Consider the following 26,975-nt stretch of genomic DNA (forward strand, 5'->3'; position numbering starts at 1 on the left):
TGTGGCCACTTTTACTAAAATGGTTATATCTCTTTAACAGAATCAGATATTGTCACCAAATTTTGTGTACACATATTTATGGAGACATTCTAAGGACATTTGCAAGTGCACATCTCCAAATCCTTGGTCGTGTAATAATAGTAAAAATAAAAATCTGCTCAAAGTGTCTGGACGTCACAGACCCCCAATTTTTTTTAAACATTGCGCATTTCCGTGCTGGCCTGGGGTCTGCCAGAGGTGATTGCAGGCATCTCCGAGCAGCTGCTCCCCACGGTGGCAGCGCAAGGAGCCGTCAAAATAAGCCCCCCCAAAAAGCAGTTCAGCCATCGCCCACAGGGTGTTGACACCACATCCCATAGCAGGTTTATAGCAATGGGTCCTTTCTCCTTTGACATTCATTGCAGGTGGACATCCAGGTGGGTTGGGGAATGCCCCCAATGTTCCACAGACCGTGTATTTGTCCACTTGTCTGATATTTGGGGGAAGATCCCCCCCCAGTATCAGGCTCTGATTGGCTGATGGGGGGCTGTCCAGAAATGGAATATTTGTCCACTTACCAAGTATTTTACTCATTTTCATTCCTAAACACTGGAAGATCCCACATGCAATGTATTTAATAGCTGCCAAATACTAGGTCATTTAATTTGAATGAATATAATTATTTACAATAAGTGCTAGTGATTGAACCACCTGTTTTGCACTTGTGGCATACAAATGAAAATATATACATAACTTTAATTATAAAACAGGACTGTCCACAAAGAATTTATTTGGTGGCAATTGAATGCATTGCAGGTGGGACCTTCCTCCTATGACTTGATGTCAACCAGTCATGTCTAACAACACCAGTTACATACATTGTAAGTGAGGTCCCTTGTGCAATGTATATAATGGGTTCTGAATAACTGGTGTGTGGTCATAACGTTTTATAAGGTCCATGATCAAAATAATGATTAAAAACATATTTAGGTGACTATATGACTCCCCTGAACAGTATAGGCCTTTTAAAACTTCATATTGCTTACTGTCCACGAACCATGTGTAGTTGTGAATGGTATACATTGAAGGTGGGATCTACATGTCTCAGAGTTGGGACCACTTAAAAACTTGAAACTTGCAGTCCTGTGCTTGCCCTAGCCACCCCTTTTAATGGTGCAAACTTGTAGATCAGAGAAAGGAAGAAAATGTGACCCCAAAAAACTCCAAAGTATGCACATACTATTCACCAATCTTCTTGATATTCAAAACATGAACAGGAGAGGTCAATACAAGCACAGGAGATAGCTTCAGAGCTCAGCTATCTAAGCTCTCAAAAATATATACTGTTCATGGACAGTTGATTTGAAAGGTGCATGTTGCACAAAGGGAGTCACATAGTGGTCCCAGTGTTGAGATGGGGAGATCCCACCTGCAATGTATACTATTAAAAATATATATGGTTGGTAGACAGCCGGTTTTTGAGGGTTTAAATGTTGTTTGAATGTTCTCTTTTCTTTATGAGATTTAATAGTGTGTATATGAATCTTTTGAATGTAAAATTTTAAGGGTACTTCTAAATATCAGTTGAACCATTTTTTGTAATTTACAACTCATTAATATATACAATTTGCATAAAAAAAAATTGGCCACGGACCATGTATTTGGCGGCCATTAAATACATTGCAATTGGGATCTTCCTGTGAATAATTAAACAAAAAATGTCTCTAACTATGGAACCATTGGTTCGATCGACTTGAAATTTCACATGCAGTGTTTTTGTCCAAGGTGCCATCAAGTTTTTTCAAATTATATTTTGAGATGTGGGTTGGCACTATTTTGGCAGCACGAGGGGGACCTACACAATATTATGCAGGTGGTTTTAATGTTGTGACTGTTTGTGGCTAGTCAGTGTATATTTGTATCATTACTTTATAGTTCTGTTGCAGATGCTCACTGTGGTCAGATCTATTTGCTGCATTCTACAGTTATTCTACAGAAATAAAATTCTAAAGAATGAGCCTTTTTATTTTGGGCAAAACATGTATCAATTATGTTCATACAGTATATAGTACTGATGTGGTCATATCTTGTTGCTGCATTCTACAGTAATTCCACTGTAATATAATTCATAAGAATGTGAACATGTTGATTTTGACCACCATGTATAATCTGTTAAATATTGATATTACTGATGTTTACTGTGGTCATGTCTATTTGCCTCATTCTATAATAATTCCATCAACATTTTGGAATCTGTGATTTTGCAAGGTGCTTCAGTCATATTTTGTTTTCCATGTAAATGCAAATAAAAAAGGGGAACAGCATTTTGTTAATCTTAAAGAAAATTTTAGATTTGCAGATAGGCCCACTCATATTTCTAGAGGCCCACCCAAACAAAAAGTCCTGCCTATGCCCCTGGTGTGTGTGTGTGTGTGTGTGTGTGTGTGTGTGTGTATGCAGGCATAATGTTTGATAGGCTCATCGTGACACATTTTGCACATGTCAACATTTCAGGAAGCATTTGCCAAAGAAGAGAGCACAGCCCAGAACCAAGAGTGTACTGTACCTGAAACGTAAGTTTTTCATCATTTTGTTGTATGTTGTTTTTTGCTGATAAAATCACTTGTTGTTTTAGAGACACATGGGAAAAGATCATTTCTAGGAATGTTCAAAGTTGTAACAGTGTAAATTGTTGCCATCATATAGTGAAAATGCTATTATCTTAAACAGTCGAGTGCAGTTGGTCCAATGTCAAGTCAACCTTTATTTATAGAACAGAAGTTGACACAAAGTGCTTTACAGATCAAACAAACAAAATGACAGAGTGATATAAAAACAGATTGATTTAAATTTAAATGTAAAACAATCAAATAAATTAAAAACATTTAAATACATGTTTTTATCCATTTCAAACTATTCAATAATCAATTCAAAAGGTACAGAATTAAAAAAAAAAAAATAAAGAAGATTTTAAAATGGATAATGATGAAGCTGATCTCACATGGAAAGGGAGACTATTCCATAGATTAGAACCTATCACAGAAAAGAACCCTCAATAGAAGTTGATCAGAAGACCTGAGGGCTCTGGTGGGGGAGTAAAGGGTGTCGAAGGTCACTGTTATATTGGGGCACGAGACCAGATAGTGCCTTGTAGACAAAAATCTGAATTTTAAAATCGTCCCTGAATTTCACAGTAAGCCGGTGTAGAGATGCTAAAACTAGGGAAATGTGATACCTCTTTCTTGACCCTGTTAAAATCCTTACTGCCATGTTTGTTCAAAACCGGCTTACTGTGAAATTCAGGGACGATTTAAAAATTCAGATTTTTGTCTACAAGGCACTACCTGCTCTCGTAGCTGTAGGCAGGATAACGCAGTTTGTGGCAGACCAATGTACAATGAGTTACAATAGTCTAACCTTGATGTAATGAGATCACAATTTCCAAGTCTTATATGGGAAAGAAAATGTTTTATTTTAGCGATAATCTCAGATGGAAAAAGCTACCCTTGAAAACGGTACTGATCTGCTTATTGAAAAGTAACGAGGAGTCTAAAATCACTCAAAGACTCCTCACGTGATCTTGTACATTCGACAAAAGAGAGCCTAACTGGGCAACCAGGCCAGGTAAGGAGGACATGAAAGAACTTAAAACCAGAACTTCAGTTTTGCTTTAATTTAATTGTAAGATTGTTTGCCAGCCAATGTTTAATATCTTTGATGCAATTTAGGGTGTTTTAAGATGAACAATTCTTGTCTACACTCACTGGGAAATAAAATTGGTAATCATCAGTATAACAGTGATAAGAGATGCTGTACTTCGACCCTTGAGGCACACCACACTGTAATTAAGCTGACATAGAAGAAACATTTTCAAAGAAGAAACTTCTATTATTATTATTATTTTGGAGAGCATCGTTGAGCTTTGTCTCATTATTTTCTGTAGGAGGGGTCTTCAGTCCTGTTCCTGGAGACCCACAGCTACTGATGGTCATGCTTGAAACACTGCTTCATGAAGCTTCAAAACATGTACTAATCTTTTTCTTTTGAACCAGTGCTTTGGAGCACTATCAAACTGACCATTTCATTTTAGCAGATGAATAATCATCCACATGCTCAAAGTTGGTTTATAACATAATTGCATTTTATTAATTTATAACTAAATAAATTGCATTTCATGTTTACATTGGATATTGGAAGTTATTTTTCATCATCTAAGTATATGGAACCTTTTGAATTCTAATATTTATTAGGGCCCAAGCCCTGAAAAGGCAAGGCCCTATTGTTTTCGTTAGGATGACTATGATTATTATTTTTTTTACGACTATTGGGGCACTTTTGGGGCTCTTAACGTGCTCGAAAACTCTTGAAACTTTGCACACGGGTCAGAACCCGAGGCCATTAGGGCCGGGCTGAAGCTGGTACCGGGGCGTGGCAGGGGGGCTCGACGGCGCCCCCTGGAACGGGTTCCAAAACTTGGTCCATAAATCAAACACGCTTGCATGTAATAATATGAAACTCGGTACACATATAGATCTCATCGTTTCATATATCCTTCATACTTTTACTTTTTACCTCAGCCCAACAGGAAATTGTCTATTTAGGGTTTTTGGAAAACGCATGCAATGGAATTTGAAATACTCCTCCTGGAGAATTCCACCAATCGCCACGAAACTCGGTCAGCATGAAGTCAAGACATTGAGGATGAAAAATTGCCGGCGAAATTTTGATATGTCGAACGGTTTGGCCGTGGCGAGGAAACGAAATGATGGCGTGAAAAGAGAAACAGGAAGTGTGTTATAACTTCTGCATACATTAATTGATCTCGATGAAACTTCAGCAGTGTGTTCGCTGTAACAGGCCGATCGCATGGATGTGAGTATTGTGAGTCCAAGTTATAGCGCCACCAACTGGCAGAAGGAAGTGTGTCACTTTCAAAATGCTTTTAAATCACCCTCTTATTTTTACCCGATTTACTTAAAACTTTTGGTGTGTAATGTAAACACACGGCAGATGTAGACATGGGAAAGGATTATTGATATCTTGGATACTGTTGCCGCGGCAATGCTTCAAACTCGAATATTCTTTTTTGATGCTTTTGAGACTCTTAGCATACTTGAAATTTCATGAAACTCGACAGACACATCACATTTATTAGCCAGTAGACATGTGCAAAGTTTCAGAAACGGGCGTGGTGCAGGGGCTCAGTAGCGCCACCTTTTGACAAAAGTGAGGGGTTGGTTTTATACTTTGACCCACAGTCACAAAACTCAGTAATTATATTGATCTCATCGAGCCGGACAACTTTCTAATTTACAGTCATTAGCTCAGACCAACAGAAAGTCAGATATTTTGGTTTGAATGTGGATTTTTTGGAGAATTTTCTCTGCCTCTCTCACTGACCCTACGTCTCTCTGTGTCTGGGGGGAGGGGGCTGATTTTGCTGATGAGTGAAATGCTTTTATTTTTGTTTTCAAGGTTTTGGGGGCCCTTAACGTGCTCGAAAACTCTTGAAACTTTGCACACGGGTCGGAACCCGTGGCCATCAGGGCTGGGCCGAAGATGGTACCTGAGCGTGGCAGGGGGCTCGACAGCCCCCTGGAATGGGATTCGAACACTTGTCCGTATATCAAACACGCTTGCATGTAATAATATGAAACTCTGTACACTTGTAGATCTCATCGGGCCGAACAACTTTCGTGCTCTAAGTTTTACGCCAGCCCAACAGGAAGTCGGCTATTATGGGTTGTTTGGAAACACATGCTCTGGAATTATATATATTTCTCCTAGAGAATGAATCCAATTGCCACCAAACTCGGTCGGCATGAAGTCAAGACATTGAGGATGCTACATTCTGGACGGATTTTTGATATCTCGAACGGTTTGGCCGTGGCGAGGAAATTGATTTAGGACTAAAAAGGACACATGAAGTGTGTTATAACTTAGTTAGTTCTATCTACAGTTACAAAACTCGGCGTGTATATTGTTCTCGTCAAGCTGAACAACTTTCTAATTTACAGTCATTAGCTCCGACCAACAGAAAGTCAGATATTGTGGTTTGAATGTGGATTTCTCTGAATTTTCTCTCTCTGACAGACAGACCTGCGATTCTGTGTGTGTGTGTGTGTGTGTGTGTGTGTGTGTGTGGGAGGGGAGGGGGAGGGAGGAGAGGGATTTCTCTGTTGGGTAAGATTTGCATTAAGATATTGTTTTTCAAGGTTTCTGGGACTTTTGGGGCCCTTAACGTACTCAAAAACTCTTGAAACTTTGCACACAGGTCAGAACCCGCGGCCATCGGGGCCGGGCTGAAGCTGGTACCGGGCGTGGCAGGGGTTTCGACAGCCCCTTGAATGGGGTCTGAAAACTTGGTCCATATATCAAACATGCTTGCATGTAATAATATGAAACTCGGTACACTTCTATATCTCATCGGGCCGAACAACTTTCGTGCTCTAAGTTTTACGCCAGCCCAACAGGAAGTCGGATATTATGGGTTGTTTGGAAACACATGCTCTGGAATTATATATATTCCTCCTAGAGAATTAATCCAATCGCCACCAAACTCGGTCAGCATGAAGTCAAGACATTGAGGATGCTACATTGCCGACGGATTTTTGATATCTCTAACGTTTTGGCCGTGGCAAGGAAATTCATTTATGACTAAAAAAGGACACATGAAGTGTGTTATAACTTAGTTCTATCTACAGTTACAAAACTCGGCGTGTATATTGTTCTCGCCAAGTCGAACAACTTTCTAATTTACAGTCATTAGCTCCGACCAACAGACAGTCAGATATTTTGGTTTGAATGTGGAACACATTGCAAATTAATCTTTGACGCTCCAGAAAGCACATAAAGGCAGCATAAAAGCAATCCATACTCCATTGGTATAATTTATAATTCCCGCAGTGTACTTGCTTGTTATATTAGCTACTACAAAATATATAAATACATTTACTATCTTAACTTTAATGATGTACTTAACATAATGATAAATAATCTTAAAATATTATATTGTATGCTATGTATTGTGAATACACCCATGTTAAACATAAAAATGTTCTTCCATTGCATATCATAGGAACACATAAGCGTAAATTATAATTACATTAATAAACCTGTACAAAGACCTCCAGATAAATACTGGCCTTCTGGATTAACACATTTAAGTGCTGCAAAAGATATTGACCTATGACATCCTATGATATCAAAAATTATTCTACATTTGAATTACCTCATAGATGTGACTATTGTGGTTCACGGTCATAGGCCCTGTCCCAAATAGGGATGGGCTGATATGGCCAAAAAAATTTATCACGATAATTTCAGGGATTTATTACGTATAACGATACAAATGACGTATAAATTATTTTCTTCTGTAAAATATCAGATTATGTTATGTTTAAGTTGTGTTCCAGTGACTGTGCTGAAAAACATCACACAACAACAATTACACAATAATAATAATTCAAATCAATTACAAATTTAAAATGTAAACACAGATTCTTCATTTATTTATACTCTCATGGTGGAAAAATAGTGCAAAGCAAACAGCAAAAGTAACAATCACCAACCATGTCTTCAGTTGTGTTTCAAAATTACAACAGAGTACAACTGCAAATAAATCCTGATAAAGTAAAGAAGTTCAGAGTGAAACACACTCTTACCCCGGATTTCCACCAACTGCGGATCGGCTCCGCTGCGTGTCGGATCCGTGCTCTGCCGCCCTTCAATACCAGATACGGATTTGTTGCGGAACGGCTGCGTTCCGCCATGCTTGTTTTCACTCCGCACAGAGAATGTCCGCGACGTGAACAGTGAATCGCGTACAAGCACAAAACTACGCCATCAACTAGACTTATCATTATTATCGTGAGGAGACACATTTTTATTGTGAGGAGAATTTTCAACGATATATCGCAAACGATAAGATATCGCCCATCCCTAGTCCCAAATGGCACACTTCATATGAATTTTCAGTCTTGTGTACATATTTCATGTGTCCATTAACTCCATGAGACCGTAGGGTGTGTCATTTTTCATTTTAGATATCAGAAGGGTGCTCTCAGATACTTTGTGGTTGATATGTGCCCTCGATGCGACTTTTGAAGAGCCCACACTGATGCAAGCTCTACAGCACACATCTTCTCGACGGTCAAAGCGAGGTTACGTTTTTGCCCATCGTGCACAGCAACCCTAAAGGCACGGGGGTGGCGGTGCCACCGGCTTGGGCCCGCCATCGCTGCTTGCAGCTATATTTTATTTTTATTTTATTTATTTTTTTCACTTTTAAGATGCTATGTGAAATCAAACTAAATTTAAATCATGTATAATTTCTATAAGACTAGTTATAATATTTTAACAGAACATGTATGATACTTAAGAAAAACATTGTCCATAATTTTTCCATGAAACCCTGTATGTGCTTGTCCTCTTATTTGCAGTGCAATGTCATAAGCTAATGTAAGACCATGGATGGTAAGACCATGTATCCAAGGCTTTAGTTGTGCCGTGCGAATGCATGTTTCAGATGAGAAGCATATTTAACATGAATATGCTGATTTTTTTTTTTTCAGCTACCCGAAATTTTACTATGGTGGCCCTCAAAAATGTTAATGCTGGAAAACCCTATTAACTGTACTTAAAAGGTATAATTCACACCAAAATAAAAATCCTCTCTTCATATACTCACCCTCATATCATCCCAGGTGTGTATGACTTTCTTCAACAGTACACATTTGAAGAATAATTAAATATATCTTGGCTCAGTATGTCCATAAAATGGACATACTGTGAATGGACAAGTGAATGTTGATCAGATTTTTGAAACTGAAAGTGCTGAGGCCCTATTGTTTTTCTAAAGATTATTATTATTATTAGAGTCCAAGCACTGAAAGTGTGGAGAATCTATTGTTCTTCTAAGGATTATTAGGGTCTGAGCACTGAAAGTGTAGATGCCCTATTGTTCTTTTAAGGATTATTATTCTTTTCAAAGTTTTTGGTACTTTTGTGGTACTAAATGTGAGAAAACTTGAAATTTTGCACACATTGAGTCGTCGGCCATTTGCCTATTAGGGCTGGACAAGGGGGCAGGTGGGGGCTCTGCAGCATCCCCATGAAAATGGGAATGTAATGGGGGGCTCTGTAACACCCCTGATTTCACCTATAGTCACCAAACTTGGTACACACACAGTTCTCATGAAGCCGAACAACTTTCTTAGTCATTAGCTCCGCCCAACAGGAAGCCGGCCATTTTGGATTTTTTTTAATATTGTAGTCTCTGAACTTTTAAATACTCCTCATAGAGGATTCATGAGACTGTCACCACATTTAGACAACATTATGCCAAGACATTAAAGATGCGAAATTGTGAACAGATTTTTGAGTTATCAAAGAGTGTTGCCATGGTGAGGAATTCAATTAATGGCAAAGAAGCATGGAAGTGCCTTCTGTGTGCAATTTAGATCAAAATTGAGATGTATGTTTAGTCTTATGGGCTAATCACATGGATGTGAATATTTTGGGTCACAGTCATAGCGCCACTACTGGGCAGCAGGACAAGTGGCTTTTAAACTTTAAAATACTCTTATATTTGTCCAAATTGCTTCAGAATTGTTTAGAATAAGGACAAAAGGACAAATTTGTACACTTATAGATCTCAAGTCGGACAACTATTGCGTTGACAGTCATAAGCTATGCCCAACAGGAAGTTGGCCATTTTGATTTGTGTGTATACTCCTCCTAGGAATTTTATTTTACAGGTATGTTGGCGACATCATGCCAAGACATTGACGATGCTAAATAGCATATGGATTTTTTATATATCGAACGATGTTGCCATGGCGATGCGATAAATTAATGTATAAAATTTGAAAAAGGAAGGGGCTCATATCTGCTGCATGCATCTTGTGATTTATGTCAAAATTTAGCCAAATGTTTGGCCTTGTGGGCTGATCACATTGATGTGGCTATAGGGCTGGGCGATATGTCAAAAAATATTATCACGATATTCTTTTCATATCATTCGATATCGATATTTATCACGATATTCAATCACATTTGCTCATTGCAAATTTTTTTGAATTTCTAAAAAAGAAAACAAAATCCTAAACAGTTTAAATAGTCTTTACATAACTGCATTGGGGGCCCAGACACAGCCAATGTAGTAGTGTCTGAGGGATCTTATATGAAAATATTTTTTAAATATAAAAAAAAAGTTTATTAATTTTTTCAATTTTACAATCCACCTCGCGAGCTTGACGCTCTGCTTCCATTGGAAGGAATTGAAAGCGCTCGCTCACCACGCGCCAGTGGAAACATACGATAAGAAAGTCAAACTGTTAGCGTTTTTAGCAACACGCATGTCTAGATGTAGAACACAGGCTAAATATCGAAAATTACTCAAGCGTATTTTTTATCACGATAAATATTGATATTGTTTTATCGCCCAGCCCTATGTGGCTATTGTGGGTTGTCATAGCGCCACCAACTGGCAGAAGGAAGTGTGGCACTTCTAATAGATTTGGAAATCTTCCTGTTATTTTTACCTGAATTGCTTAAAAAAAAATGTATGATGTCAAAACAGTGATTTAAAGATTCTTGATATCTTATGTGTTGCCATTGCAACGTATTAAATGTAATTTATCATAAATAGGGTTGTGCGATATCATCGTCCATCGTGATGGCTGACCAACATCACGATGTAGAGCCACCATCGTGATGCCACGGCCCCTTTTGCGAGTCTTGCTAGTGTGACTCACTAAACCTAGTCTCTTCTATAGTTAACCTAAAAACTTTGCAGGGATTGCTCTGTAAATTAAATTGAGAATATAACTAATGCATATATGCTATTTTAAATACTGTAGTATATGCCAGAGACGTGACGTGTTAGTCTGTGAAAATACCGTGTCAGGCAGGCTACACAAATATTGATCTTGACATTGTTAGCTTGTCTTTTTTTTACATGTCTTACACTGTACATTTAGATTAAAATATTTTATGTTGTAGGCTACAAGAAAATAGCCTTTATTAATTTATTATTAGTAGTTGTAGTGTCTCAGAAAATCTTGCTCATTGTCACATAGCTCTTGTATACACTGAAGCGGCAGTTTAAGATAAACCCAGACCAGCTGAACGCCAAATAACTTTTGTCTTGTTAATACTTTTAAAGAAAAATTTCCTTGGCCATAAATCCATAATGTCAAATCAAATGAAAGAAACAAGGTGAATATGAATAACACACATTTATTAAAACATAGAATAACAACAAATAAAACAAGAAAACGGGAACAACACTCAGACCGAAACTCGGCATTAACATTTCACTTATAATTAGCAGCACAATTAACTTAAGCACAGGCTACAAAATAAATTATGTTATTGAAATATTGTAAAGTGGTCATATGAACTACACAAATGAACGTTTAAAAAATAATATAGAAAATCGAATAGCTCCGCAACGGATGGCGAAAAATGTGTAAAGAAGTCTAATATCTTTCACCATAGACCATGTTTAAATTTCGATGTTTCTGGCCAGAAATACCAACATATTCGCTTTATCTGGTTTTAATAAGCTGCGGATTGGAGTAACTACACTACCCGCTGTGCTGAAGACCCGCTCTGATGAAGTACATATGCACAGATATTTCCGTGCTAATCTTGCCATGAACGGAAACCTTTTGTTGTTCGTTTTCCACCAAGTCAGCGGGTCCTCTTTCCCATCAATGGCCAATTCCTGCAGGTACATGTTCATTTCTGCCTCAACCTTTTGCTCATCAATGAGTAAAATAACGAAATTATAGTTTTTAAGTGGAAAATAGTATTTATCGCGATGTTTTACTGTCAACATCGTCAACTGCCAATTTAGGGGACATCGCCCAACCCTAATCATAAATGTAATTTGTAAAGTGGTGGGGTCAGTTTCTTCTGCTGTCATTGGCTCCACCCACCAGTTCCATTTTTGATTACATGTGCATTTTTTTTTTTCTTTAAATTGCCGGCTCTGTACTTTTAAATACTCCTTCTAGGGGATTCATGTGACTGACACCAAATTTGTGCAACGTCATGCCAAGACATTGTAGACGTTAAATTGTGAACTGATTTTTTATATATCGAACAGTATTGCAATGGCGAGGCATTAAATAAATGGGAAACAGGAAGTGTCTCATAACTTGTGAGTAAAATGTGTAATTTAGATCAGAATTTAGATGTATGTTTAGTCTTGGGGGCGGGCTAATCGCATGGATGTGACTATTTTGGGTCATGGTCATAGTGCCGCCACCTGACAGCAGGAAGTGTGGCTTTTACAACAGTCTAAAATAGTCCTCTTATACCAATTTGCTTCAAGATAGTTTAGAATAATGCCAAATGCATGTGTTCACCTTGTTTTGTTTTCCAAAAGCCACCGGGTGGAAATGGACCCATGGTGGTTGGGCCTGTCATTGCTGCTTGCAGCTATATTTTGACAGCTGTAGTTGTATGGTTGATGTTTATGCTAACTGTCCTTTTTGGAACTTGAAAGGTCTGATCACCATCTACTTGCATTTTTAGGACCTACTGAGCCAAGATATATATATATATATATTTTTTTTTTTCTCTTCAAATGTGTTCTGCTGAAGCAAGAAAGTATACACACCTAGGATGGCATGAGGGTAAATGATGAGCGAATTTTCATTTTTGGGTGAACTTACCCTTTAAGCTTGAGTCCCATGCTGACTGTTTGCCAATTTTCACAGTAACTTCTCCTTTTATAAATGTTTGTGGCACAAACTGTATGAGTGTATTAAGAAAATTAAGACTCGTCTGATCTACTGTGGCACGTTTTCTTTATTAAGCACAGAGAACAAACAGCACACCAACTCAATTTCCAATCACTGTCTCAGTTCTTAATGCTCATAGCAGTTTCAACCTTAGTCACAATTTGACCTTTGTCACAATTCACTTTCATTGCATGAAAAAAAAAGATGCAATGAAAGCTGCATGATTATGTTTCTAGGATGTTAGGCAGAATGTAAGCCTCACTATTCAGGCTTACATTCTGCCTAACATCCTAGAAACATAATCATGCAGCTATGGGACAAAATAAGGTTGAGTAAATGATGACAGAATTTCCCTGTAGGCAATATCACAAGAGCAAGTTAATTTTGAGTAACTTGCATTTTAGACACTATATGGCCTATATTGTCCTTTTTGCTCCTAGCAAAAATGGTTCCAAGCCAATTCAGTAGAATCAACCACTGTATCACCAAGCAACACACAGTCTTACAGCCTGTCTAGAATGTAACAGAGTGATACAAACAGTGATGCCTCCAAGTGCTGTTATTAAGCATTCCTAGAATGCTGCCTGAGGACCGGAACTGTTGTATTTAATGGGTACTTAAGCCTTTAGAAATGTTAAAACATGGATAAGATCTAGAATTGGATTACCATTATGCCCTAAATATTTGGTATGCTATATTTAGAAGGGAACCGTTAAAGTGCCCTCATTCTCACACTATTATATGTAGAGGTATTTGGTAAGCTAAATTTATGGCACTTTTCCACTGCATATTACGTTTCAACTCTACTCGCTTTACTTTTCTGAGCTTGCATTTCCATTGCAGTTTAGTGCGATCTCAACATGGGTGGGATTATAGGCTGATTGTCATGGTTGTGCCACCTCTACTGCCGTGACATCTTAAACATGACCCAAACATTACTGACCAAAACAATAAGACGACCGCTAGCTGTTAGATACTAGCTCATTGTGCTGCATAAAGCAGTTGTTGATTTTTACACAAGTGTAACTGTTAAATTGGCCTGGTTGTTTTAGAAGCAAGCTTCCAGTAGCTGGTCAACTAAATAAAGTGAAGCTTTCAAGCAGAGTATAGAGTTAACATAACATAAAACATACCATCCTCCGTCGTGGATCAACGCCAGTCTAAGGGGACTCTCCCTCCCATTGCTCGCTGGTTTAGATAGCGTCCATTTGGTCGAACCACTTCCACTTTTCCTGGATAGTTCTGTAGTCACTTAGGTTTTTTGTTTTACTTTTCCCTACACTGTTGTTAGGTCCGGTGGTAGCCGTGTACGGCCAACAGCTGAGACACTTCCTGAGAGAATTTACATGGACCTCGTTTATTGATCACGGCATGATTTTGCACACAGCCGTTTCTTTTTTCACATTTCGAAAGAACGCGATACTGTTATCACTGTTGTTAACTTTAAAACTAGCGGGTTGATGTCGCGTGTCAGAAATCTACTGACTCTGGTAGTGACAATTTTCCCTTTACAAATCAGTGATCTGCAGGATTTTGACGTCACATTTATTATCGGCTCGCCTCGCGTCGAACCTCGACCAAGGTGGTACTAAAAAGTCGAGTTTTACCGTGCTTTTGAAAAGCCCCATTAGAAGGGAACTGTTAAAGTGCCCTCATTCTCGTGCGATTATATAAGGGAATTTGGCATGCTAAATTTAGATGGGAACTTTTAAAGTGCTCGTCTTCTCACACCAATGTATGTAAGGGAATGTAGGGTCTTGAAATATGTGAGCTATGAACTAAATTAATTCCTTATTCTACATTATTATGTAATGAAATTTATAGTGAAATTAGTCCTGTTCGACAACCATTATAAATTAGATAAATGACACATAACTAGATTATTTGTCTGAATAAAATACTCCACCATTAAAATTGTAATACAACGTCTCGTTGTATCCGCTCACAATTTCTACTGTAAGGAATTAGCTTTAATAAGGGAATTATGATTAATTCTCTTATTGGAGTAATATTTTAATGGCTTATTGAAAATAATATTACACGTATTTAGGTACAGATTTGAAGCGAAATCTTTTAGAAACAGGTATGAGATTATTTATCAAAATATACCAGTCAAATCATATTTGAATACAAACAAACTTTATTGCTATTCTAAACATAAATCTAATCTAACACTTATATACATGAGGCAGGTTGGTGAGAAGAGTGACAGAATGTGAAATAAATGATCAATACAGTGAAAATGAACTTTATGGAGTCTGTTGACAATGCCTTAAGAACCATTTATCCTTCTTTGAGTCTACATCGATTTGCTATTGGATTACCCAAAGTATTTAACTAATACACCAGCACTTTGAGTAAAGTATAGAGATGTACTTGCGTTCTTTGTGTTGCTTTGTTCTTGGCTCTTCATCGAAAGTTTGTTCCGTCAATGTTTTGGACCTCTGTAAGATCAGATAGTTATTGTCTATATGAATGATAAGGTTGGCTTTGAAGCGAGGCCTTCTCATTGAGGATTCGCAACTCCCGTTGGCGAGTGAGAGGCTTCCTCGGGACTTCGAGTCCTGAGCTTCCTTGGACCACACATTGCATGGATCTGGTTCCGAAGAGATCCAGAGAAGACCATGAGGGAAGAGTCTGAGCAGTCAAAAGAGCAGAAGAAGAAGAGGGAGAGAGATGAGCATGTGTTCTTCCTGTTTTGAAACATTTGAACTGAAATTGGCCGCATCCCCAAAGGTGTCCTGCACCAATCAGAAGTGACTTTTCGGATTCACGTGGTCAACTGGGTCAACAGTTGATTTTATGGTTCTGTGTTTCGGATTCTTACAAATCTCCCACTCAAAAATAGACATGAACTTTTATATCTTGAGAATGGTACAAGAGACATGATATTTGTTGTCATCAGCTAACTCTATGTAACCAAGCGAGCGTTTGCATACTAAACTTGACATTCTTTCATGAATATTATACGTGTAGGTAACAAAACATGAAAATCCCTGGTTACAAATCATAGTGTTTTTTTTATCCTTGGTTACACCACATGGATAAAACATTACACATATTTTAAAGCGGTACATCAGGCTATAATCATTAATTTGTCAATTATACAATTACCACACTTCAAAGCAATGGTCAGAATTACCTTGCAAAACTAGGTATTGTATAATTTGTGGCTTTAAATGTATTCTGTACATATTAGAAGGTTAAATCTGTAAAGTACTGTGACTTTGTGTAAAATGTTCCTGGATTAAGATGAAATGTTTTAGTATTCGAGTCGTACAAATCTGATGGTCATTTTGGAAACCTTTCAAGGAAAAGTCTGCTTTAACTCTGTGTGGAAGTTCAGAAGGACATGCTGAGGGCCCTTTCTGCCCAATGACCCTTTTTGCTTTAAATTAGGTTGTTTAGAGTGTCTTGACCATTTTATTGTCTAAAGACAGATCTTCAGTAGGACTGTTGATGCTTGGTCCATTAATTTATGATGTTGAGGAATTCCAGGATTAAAAAGATTGGGATTTTGCTAGATTGTCATGTTGTTTCAATTCTTCTACATATATAATACTACACAAAAATTATAATGTTCATTACATGTTCTTCATTCAACCTTTTGAACATTGTTTAGCTATTTAGTGCTTTTGTGATAAATAATTTCAGGGTGACTGAGAAAAAAGTGGTGAAGATCAAAATACCTGCTGCAACTGATGAGGTAATGACCAAATCTCAACATTTCATTTATCATTTGCTTTTGGATTGATGATCTATAAAGGTCTTTTTAGTTCTGGCATTCTTCATTTAGTTTAAAGAGTATTGCCATAATGTAAGTTTGTTATATGTTGCTATACAGTTGTTTTAAATTATGATTTTTATTGTGATTGCAGATATTTCAGAAGAGAGCGGAGCGCTTTAATATGCCACCAAATGTGGACAGCAAAAAAGCTGCACGTGCTGCAAGGTTTGACTATTTCAGAAATAGGCATGAAACAATACACAGATTTCTCAATTTGATACAGTAGCCCCATAATTCAAGACGGTTCTTTTCTTTCTTTTTTTGGAAGTACCCACAAATGTTCCACTTAAACTTATTGAAGGATAAGTTAAATATATTTTAAGTATTTTATATTAAATCTTAAGCAACAGTGACTGACATTAGCAACAAAAAGATGAGCTCTATAATAAATTAACTTTAACATTGTGTGAGTTAATGTGAGTTTTTCTTATGACAAGTTAAGAAATGCATTGCGGTTGTTAAAAATTTTTCTCGAGACATCAAGCATTATTTTGTTTACATTCAATTAATACTAATTCATATATCACTTTTGAAAATACACAGTTTCTAAGCAGCTTTACAGAAAATCATGACTTTGTCTTAAAGCACCCAGTGAACAGCTTTGTATAAAATAATGCCCTAATTTATTGAAGCTGTCAGTGAGCAAGCAAAGGTTGACTGTTGATTTGAAAAGAAAAGAAAAAAAACTCCCTTCGATGTTCTGTTAGTGGAGAGAAAAAGTTTGAGGAACCAGACTAGGCTGGCATTACAACAAATGTGTGTATGCCTTTACTGTTTAGCTATGTAGTATGTGTAATAAAGGAGGTTTAGCTTTAAAAGTCATGTTTATTGACTAGATTAAATGATAAAAAACTTTTGTGTCAGTAAGGAAATGTTTAGGATTGTAAGGATTATATGGATAATAATTAGTAGTCTGTGTTCATCCTAAATTAACTGGTGGAATGCAGACAGTGCATTACCAGCCGTGAGCTGTGACTAGCCTGTGTTGAAAGTTTTATGTGAGTTCCGCCAACTTGGACTGAATCGTTATATCAGCGTAAATGAAAGGCCACCTTGAAAACACAGTTAGTTTAACTAAAATAATATTCTATGTATAAAATCTCTCTCTCTCGAACTCCATCTCCAATTTTCTTCGAGGATGCGAATTATAGCGTGCCACTGAATCATCACCAGTGCTCGTAAGAGGAGCGTTGTGAATTTGACAATGATAATACAAGCTCTTGGACAAAACAACCAAGTAAGCATTTATACAACCGTTTTCACTAAATGCTTTCCCTGGTAAAAGATAAATGTTTTCCCAAGGTAAACGTCACTGTACGCACTGTAAAGACTTACTGTAACTGTAAATATGAAGTCAGATGTGAGATGAATTTGTCTTTCATATTTAGTATAATAGAAAACAGTGTTTTTTCTCGACGCGGATAAATGGAGCATCTGAAACGTCATATTGTTTACAATTAAAATGTGCATACAGACTATGTACAGAGCTGGTATAAATATATTTAGACCGGAATCACAATCGCAGGAAACAAACTTCTACTGCTTGTTGATTCTTCTACACAGTGGAAATAGGACACGTGTTGTTGTGCGCTCATGATAACGGCAGCATGTAGAAACAAATTTACGGTCCGCTACTTTTGTTTCCCCGGTCACATCTGTTCACTTATAATGCAGCAGCCAGTCAATGTGTTTGTTATCAATCATGTTATAGGACACAATATTGTAATCTAATATTATACCATTGCGCCTCTATGAAGAGAGTTAGTTTTCATCATCATGACCATTAGCCTATTATTATTAATCTAGTATGTTTCCCCAACTAACAATTTTTGGTTTTCTAGAACATTCCCAGAACAAAGCTTTAAAGTAAATTTTTTTTGGTTTTCCAGGAAAGTATTTACGGAAATCGACCGATTGTTTTAGGTTGTTCACAATGGTTCCTCTATGTTCCCTTAACCTCTTAATTTCTAGATCCTTTTTGCAACCATGCTGCAACCTCGATAAACAGACAAGCCATCTATACATTTATTTATTTATTTTAATAAATTATAATTATTATATAATCTTTCAAATCAACACATTTTGAAATGGTCCCATGATTTGGAAGAATCCTTTCATCAACCCCTCTGTGCTTCAACACTGAAAACTGTGCCTTGTTTTTCAGTTTCCAAAAAAACTTCCTCAGCAACATTTATATTGCAGATATTAAAGGAAATTATTCCAAATAACCAATGACTCCAACACAATCGAGGGTTTTTAAAATCAGAAATGTATTGACAGACATAAGAAAAAAAAATCTAATACACATTCAATAAACCTTAACCAGGCTAATGTTAGATTAATTTCTTACCGTACAGTTTAGTGGAGACATCTGTTTTTTTTTTTTCAGTTGTAGTCAAAAAAACGGAACACCTCTCGGTTAAACTTACAAATCATATTCTTGTCAAATCTGTATTAAAGCGATAACATTTAGCCTATAGTTAACCTCACATATAGAAGTAATTATTTAATGAAATTGATAGAATGTCAATCATTGAGTTTGTCCCCGAATGACCGTTAATTTAAAATTTTGCATGAGTGTGAATTTCTGTGGCTGATTGAATCGCATGCAGATCAAATGCATGTTCGATAGTATAGCTATTGGACAGCGACTAAGGTAATAAGATATTTAGAAAATATATGAAGTTAAGAAGGTAGCATTTTCTTGAATCTTTTTCTCATCTGTTCATGATAATGCATTCATATACCATTTACTGTTATCTATTTTCTGCATTTAAGTAAATGCTAGCCTACTTAACTCATTTCATTCATTGTTGTCTGTCAACCTCTCTTAAACATTTTTGAAAAATAATCAAATATGATAATGAAAAATGTGAACGAAAAATAAAACCTCAAAATACCATTTAGAGAAAGTTCTGCATAAGTGCTTTTAATATTGCCACATAAAAATCCTACCAGCAATGTGCTGGGAATGTTAGTTTATGGTTTTTGAAAATATAACCTAAAGAGAACATTCCTACAATGTTAGGAATTGGTTCCCAAAAATTAACCAAATGGGAACCACATGCAAACGTAAGGGGAATGTTCTGTGCTTACTGGGTCCTTGTCACACTATTCACCTTTTGCTTGCTCACTGGGGTTTTGTAAGGCACTATTTTATATATCTTTGTTTGTAAAAAAGGTAGGCCTACTATACAAATAAATTCTTTAAAAAAATGCATTTAAATGCAGAAGTAAATCCCCTAAATTATCGTTCTTACGGTGTATGCAATGCTGGAGTTAGTTGCAGGTATTTTTTTATTCTAAGTTTGCTTTTCTTCTTTTTTTTTTTTTTTTTTTTTTTTTTTAATTAAAAGATTAATTGATGATTTTCTAAGAATCAATGTGTTCTGATCAACACCATTGTGTTGGCACTTAACTCTTAGGCTTTGCTGATAAAGAGGTTTAAGTATTTTACATGGTCTTCCTGACTGTGTATGGAAAACAGTAGTTAGTTGCAGGTTTTTAAGGGGGCAACGGTTTTCTGTTGTTTTATTTATTTATTTATTTACACTGGTGGACAAAAGTTTGGAATAATGTAGATATTTTGCTGTTTCGGAAGGAAATTGTACTTTAATTCACCACAAAAGTGGCATTCAACTGATCAAAAAATATAGTCAGGACATTACTGATGAAAAAGTCAGCATCATCACTTTCTGAAAAAAGTAATTTTTGTTCAGATCTACAGTATACAGGCCCCATTTCCAGCAGCCATCTCCTTATACTTTACTAATCATGCTAAATTGTTAATTTGGTACTAAAACTCAGTTGAAAGCTATTTGGTTTGTTAAATGAAGCTTAACACTGTCTTTGTGTTTGTTTTTGAGTTGCCACAGTATGCAATTGACTGGCATGTCTTAAGGTCAATATTGGGTTAAAAATACCAAAAAAAAAGAAACTCGTCAGTCAATCATTGTTTTGAGCAATGCAGTGCTTGAAATTGCCAAGATTTCATACAAAGGTGTACACTATAGTTTTCAAAGACAAAGGACAACTGGCTCTAACAAGGACAGAAAGAGATGTGGAAGGCCAGATGTACAACTAAACAAGAGGATAAGTACACCAGAGTCTCTAGTTTAATAAATCGATGCCTCACATGTCACACCAGTTTTATTTACAACAATAAAGAGAAGACTCAGGGGTGCAGGCCTTATGGGTAGAATTGCAAAGAAAAAGGCACTTTTAAAACAGAAAAACACAAAGAAAAGGTTAGAGTGGGCAAAGAAACACAGACATTGGACAACAGATAATTGGAAAAGAGTGCTATGGATCCATTGAGCTTTTGTGGGATCAGCTAGATGGTAAGATGCGTTAGAAGTGCCCTATAATACAGCCACATCTATGAAAAGTGTGTGTGTGTGTGTGTGTTTATATATTTAAGCAATATCACAGTCGCAATCGTGCGATATGGCCCTACGTCACCTGCGGCTGAATCACAGCAGTGCTGATGTAGGGCCATATTGCATGATTGCGACTGTGATATTGATTGTATTCAACAGATCAATGAACAAGAACATTTAAAAAAAAAAATAGGAAAAACTAAGTACGGTCATAAAAACGCATTTGTTCATGGAACTACTTTCTTACGCAACCGATCAGAATCTGCCGTTGCTGGTTCAAAACAAATGATGTGTCTAAGCCTCCGTTAGTAATTCAAAATGTTCACTTCAGAAATAGTATCACGGCTTGTGCTGTTTCTAAAAAGTCTTTGGATAAAGTGTGTGTGTGCACGCGCGCGCGCTCACATGTTGCCACACCCAATCAGAGATATTTTCTGAATGTCAGTTTTCTCAGTGGAATATAGACGTCCAAGCGAGGTATTCCTCTCCATTTCGGGGGTAGCCGGTGCGTAAATGTCATTCACTATTGAAACAGTGATGTCCTCCACCATTTTAAACAGTATGTATCCAATGTGGAAACTAACATAGCGCTGTTCTATGTAAATATAGTGATACATACAGTGAAGCGTCTGAGTGCTGATGCTGTCACACCATCAGTGCTCATGGAACATCTCTCGTCCAATCGGATTCGAGGACCGGAACTAACTGTGGTATGTATGTATGTATATATATATACATACATACATATTTTTACCTCCTAATTAGGGGTGTTACGATACACTTAGCTCATGAGACGATACACGATACTGGGTTCACAAGAACGAGACGATATTTTAACACACACACACACACACACATATATATATATATATGACTGCTCTTTTATTCGACTTAGGGATGGGTGATACCACAATTTTCTTTCCGATCTGATACCAAGTACTTTTAGGCCAGTATTTTTATGAATTCTTTGGATAACATTAGTAACTTAAATTATTACTTACATTCTTTATATATTTATAGGCTTAAGCAGAAAATTATTTGGCTGCTTTGTTTTCCTTAGTATAAGCCACATATAAACCTCAAAATTAACCATAGATATTATTATATGGCTACTATTACTAAAACCAAGTTACAAAATATATTACGATATTTATTTATTTTTTAAATCAAAACACACTAAATCTAAAGTGTGTCGGGGTGAGCAAGAGACAGACTCAGTGGGTGTGGTGTTTAGTGAGGCATTTATTAATAACATCACTAAGCGATACAATCAGTTTTGGGTGAGAAACTGACCATAATGTAAGTTTATTCACTATAAATCTCAACATCTGCAGTCACCTTGGCACATTCATGAAAGAAACTCGATTACACGTCCTCGGGCTTGGCACATTGCAGAGTGTGTATACAGCACATGTAGATGCCCAGGTATGGATTAAACCTCTTGATTTTTATAGGTGACATTTATGCTGCCTTTGTCATTTTTGTAGCTTGGAAGGTTTGGCCCCATTGACATGCATTGTTTTGGCAAAAACACATCATACGTCCTTCAAAACCTATTCCTGTACCGCAAATGAAAAGAAAGTCATGCGAATTTGAGATGGCATAAGAGTGAATAAATTATGTGACCCAATATTAAAAAAAAAATTTTTGAACTAATCCTTTTATGGATTTTTTTTTTTTCTTCTTTTAACAACATTGTGTATTTGAAAATTACAGTTTGCTTATTGAGTTTCTTATTGAAGTATTGTCATTGCTGCTATGATGCAATGTATAATGCAATCATGTATAATGCAATGGATGATTGTGTGTGTTAGGCTTCCTAATATTCCTAAATATTAAAAAAATTGCATCTTGTTTAATTAGGTTTGGGCTGACTGTGTCTGAATCTTCCAAAGGTGAGTTTTGTTTTTGTTCTCTTATTTTTTTTTTTTTTTTTTTTTTTTTTTCTTAAGTCAAATTTGTTAAAGCCTTGTCATTGAATGTTCTATGGTACTGTGTTTCTTTTTTTATTTGTAAAATAACTTCATGGTAACAAATGTTTGGAATTGTGCTAATGTGTGATCTTGCAGCACTTTGCTTTTACAATGGACATGAACTGCTCTGAGAGCACTAAAATACAGGGCATCATGAGCCCAGAGCATGAAAACAGAAGAGCGCATCACTTGTTAACTCTCAAACACACAAACCATGTAGGCTAAAAAATGACAATTTCTTGCAGCCATTTGTGGTTTAATAAAACAGTGTTTTTGTAGTTTTAGACAGATTCTGTTTGATAACTTGACTTTGAAAATTGTCTTTGCGTTTGATACTGATTAAATATTTTATTATATATATTTTTTGTCGCAGTGCCCAGTCATTGTGTCTTCTCAAGTTCAGTTCAGACTTCTAGCTCAGCTAGCCTATAGCATCCTCAGATAGCTAACTGCAAGCTATAGCATACATATTTGACAGTGGTGCAGGAATCTGGTTCTTCCACAACCAGGAAAGTACTTCAAATGTTTTTTTAATGAAAAGTATTTGTCCCACTGATTATTTGTGTTTGTGTTTTAGGAACTTCAGCCATTCCCAAAGTAAGTGCAAGTAATCTGGTAGCACATTTTTGACAACTTTACTGTCTGAAAAAATCTTGCCTTCATATATCTGCTGTTTATAAAAGTATTGTTAAATGCACCACTCTCTGTCAGGTGACCGTTGAGGTGTTAAAGAAGAGGGCAGAACGGTTTGGCATGAATGTTTCCTCAGTTTCTAAAAAGGTATCTTAATTTTGAGAAAAAGGCACCTTTTAATACAAAAACACCAAAAAATAACTAATAACCAAATATAATACAATGTTTATAATATAATCATTATTTTTAGTGCAACCTTTGATTGGAACCTGCATGCCCGATTTCATTTTGCAGAATCTCAATCTATATTCAAATTTCTTCCGGTTAACATATCAACAGTATACAGATTTTACCGGGATATAGTCCACCCCGAGGCCCAATTATCTTTCTCTTCCACTCCCTTTTTACTGTTTACAGATTTGCAGTGTACATCTGAAATGGAAACTAAGAACATGCATTGAACCATTGCTTTGTAAACTGTGCTTTTGCTTTGACTTTTGTTTGTCTGTTTTATTTTTTTAGTTTGAGGATGATGAAAAGCTGAAGAAGAGAAAAGAGAGATTTGGCATTCTCACAAGTGCAGCCTCTACTGGAGTGGATGATTCAGAGGTATAACTGCAGACATATTCTCATATATGTGACAATAACAGATAATCAGTTTGTGGTATTGAATTGTGTATGTGAGGAGTGTTATTTCCATAGTTTTTAGCAAAGCTTTTGAAGAGTCTCTCAGTAGAGTCAGCTATCTGTATCCTGACAGCCTCCTAACTGCAACGGAACCTTGCAGGTTGCTATGTAAGCACTGCAGTTGATAAATTACTGAATGAATATTACACTTATATATTGTCGCTCTTTTCTGAAACTACACTCAAAGCACTTTACGTAGTTTACAGGGGACTCTCCTCCACCACCAGTGTGCATCGTCCACCTGGATGATGTGACGCAGCCATGGTGCACCCACTACACACCAGCTATTGGTGGAGAGGAGAAAGTAGAGTGACACAGCCGATTAGGATTATTAGGAGCTACAGCTGGTGCACAGCCACCCTGACATTATCCTGTAGGATTTCTTGATAAACTTGGGAATTCATTTTTCCCTCGATGATGGCAAGTGATCCTGGCCCTGAAGCAGCAAAGCAGCGCCAAATCATGATTCTCCCTCCACTGTACTTTACCATTTGGATGATAATTTCATGTTGGTATGCAGTTCCGTTTTTACGGCATACGTAGTGCTGTGTGTTCTTGTATAAATCCAACCTTAGCTTTATTCCGAGTAGCTTTGTGGAGTGTCAGGGTGGTCTTTGGCAAACTTCAGGAATACAGCAAGTTTATGTTGGAAAGCAGTGACTTCCTTCGTGGTGTCCTGTCATAGACACCATGCCTTTTTAATGTTTACCATATAGTAGACTCATGAACAGAGATGCTAACCAGTTCCAAAGATTCCTTTGTCTTTACTTCATTGAGCATTCTACAGTGTGCCCTTTGAGACATCTTGGCTGGACAGCCATTTCTAGGGAGAGTAGCCACATGTCTAAATCGTCTCCATATATAGACAGTTGGTCTAACTATGGACAGATGAATATCTAAGCTCTTCAAGATAACTTTTTACCCTTTCCAGCTTTATACAAAGCAACAATTTTTTATTGGTCTTCAGAGATTTTATTTTTTATTTTTTTTATTTTTTGCAAGGTTTGGTCCAAGTCAGCAGATGCTTCTTGTGAATAGCAAACTTTAATTGTTTGAGTGATTTTTATATGTCAAAGCAGCTGTAACCCACATCTCCAATCTTGTTTATTAATTGGATGCCAGGTTTGCCATCATAAACCTTACTCTAATAAGCTTTTGTTGATGTCATTAGCCTAAGGGTTTACGTACTTTTTCCAACCTACACTGTGAATGTTGTAATGATGTATTCAGTATGTACAAGAACAGTACAATTATTAGTGCTTTATTTGTTAAAACAGACTGTGTTTGTTCATTGTTGTAACTTGGATGAAGATCAAACCAGATTTTAAGACCAGTTTATACATAAATGCAGGTAATTCCAAAGGGATTGCATACTTTTTCTTGCCGTTGTATTTTATTTCACATTATGCCCAAGTCAGCAAGCCAAAGGCGACTGTGGCAAGGAACACAAAACACCATATGATGTAGATAATGGAGCAAAATAACATTGGGTGAAACCAGGCTCACTGGGAGGGCCAGTTCCCCTCTGGCTAATCGGCATGAATATAATGCCAATATTAGTTATCTATGTGTAATACAAGTTATGGTTTAAATTATTAAATGGAGTAAATTTTGGTGACCAATGTTTAAATTAAAGGAATTTGTATGAAATAAGATTTGATAAAAAAACAACTTTGGATTGTCAACGGACAATTGATTTTTCAGACCAGGTGTTTGTTCCCTATGAACATTCGTAATGAAAATTCTGGCTTGGTCTGAATAGGCCTTCAGGCTAGGTCTTGTTGGCTTTCTTTAATATTAATGTGGCCTGCTGGTTTGTATTGATAATTTTTGTTGGCTTTTAGTGCAGAAAAACAGGTAATGGACAGTCTATAAAAATACACTTAAGAATTTGCCATGGTAAGGTTAATTTATGTCACTTATGTCTGTTATGATCTTGTTTTCAATTCTTTCTTCTTTTCATTCTGTTTTTTTTCCCACTATTTCTCTTTCAGGCAAAGAAGCGTAAACGTGCCGAGCGGTTTGGAAATGTATGAAAATGGATCTGACCCTATTTTAACTTCTTTATATATATAAAATATATATAAAGAATATATATAATTTTTTTTTATTTTTTAGGTTTAAATGTAATTCTGTAATGCCATGGTTTTCTGTTATTTCAGTGCCATTTACATTAAATATACCCCATTTCTTTACGAAATTGTCATCTTTTATTTCCTCCATTGGTGAATGTTTTTTAGTACTCTGGCAGTGCTATGCCAGACTCTAGGAGTGTGGAACTTTTTACATTGCTGTGAAAAGGTATTTTCCCCCATCCTGATTTCTTCTGTTTTTGTGTATATCTTCTACTCAATAGTTTAAAAAAAAATCAAACAAAATCTAACATAAAGCAAAGGAGTAAACATAAAATACAGTTGTAAATTATTGTTATTTATTGAGGCAAAAAAGTTATCCAATACCAACTGGGCCTATGTGGAAAAAGTATTTACCCCCTTAGTTACTAAATCCCCGAATCTATGGAACTGCATTCAGAGTAGACACACCCAGGCCTGTTTACGGCCAGCCCTGTTCAATCAAATCAACACATAAATATAACTTTCAGCAGCATGAATTTGGCTAAAAGCTCTCACCCTATACACTATGCCATGGTCAAAAGAAATTCCCGAAAGGATGACGAAAAAGTTGATTGAGATAGCTTTTGTAACCCTTCCCACACTTGTGTATTTCAAAGGCTCTGGGACTCCCGAGTGAGAGCCGCTATTTCCAAATGGAGAAAATTGGC

General features: G+C 36.7%; 1 protein-coding gene across 1 annotated transcript in view; it reads left to right on the forward strand.

Moving 5' to 3' along the window:
• sarnp (SAP domain containing ribonucleoprotein) overlaps positions 1–26,399 on the forward strand; it is a 39,562-nt gene extending 13,163 nt beyond the window's left edge. The window contains exons 4-11 of the mRNA XM_052111705.1: positions 2,494–2,552; positions 16,389–16,440; positions 16,613–16,686; positions 22,764–22,795; positions 23,451–23,470; positions 23,585–23,653; positions 24,029–24,115; positions 26,188–26,399. Coding sequence (XP_051967665.1) covers positions 2,494–2,552; positions 16,389–16,440; positions 16,613–16,686; positions 22,764–22,795; positions 23,451–23,470; positions 23,585–23,653; positions 24,029–24,115; positions 26,188–26,229 — 435 coding nt within the window. The 3' untranslated portion in view covers positions 26,230–26,399. The remainder of the gene's footprint in view (positions 1–2,493; positions 2,553–16,388; positions 16,441–16,612; positions 16,687–22,763; positions 22,796–23,450; positions 23,471–23,584; positions 23,654–24,028; positions 24,116–26,187) is intronic.
• The last annotated feature ends 576 nt before the right edge of the window (positions 26,400–26,975 follow it).

The sequence above is a fragment of the Xyrauchen texanus genome, chromosome 39 (genome assembly GCF_025860055.1).
Source record: "Xyrauchen texanus isolate HMW12.3.18 chromosome 39, RBS_HiC_50CHRs, whole genome shotgun sequence".
Lineage (NCBI taxonomy): Eukaryota > Metazoa > Chordata > Actinopteri > Cypriniformes > Catostomidae > Xyrauchen > Xyrauchen texanus.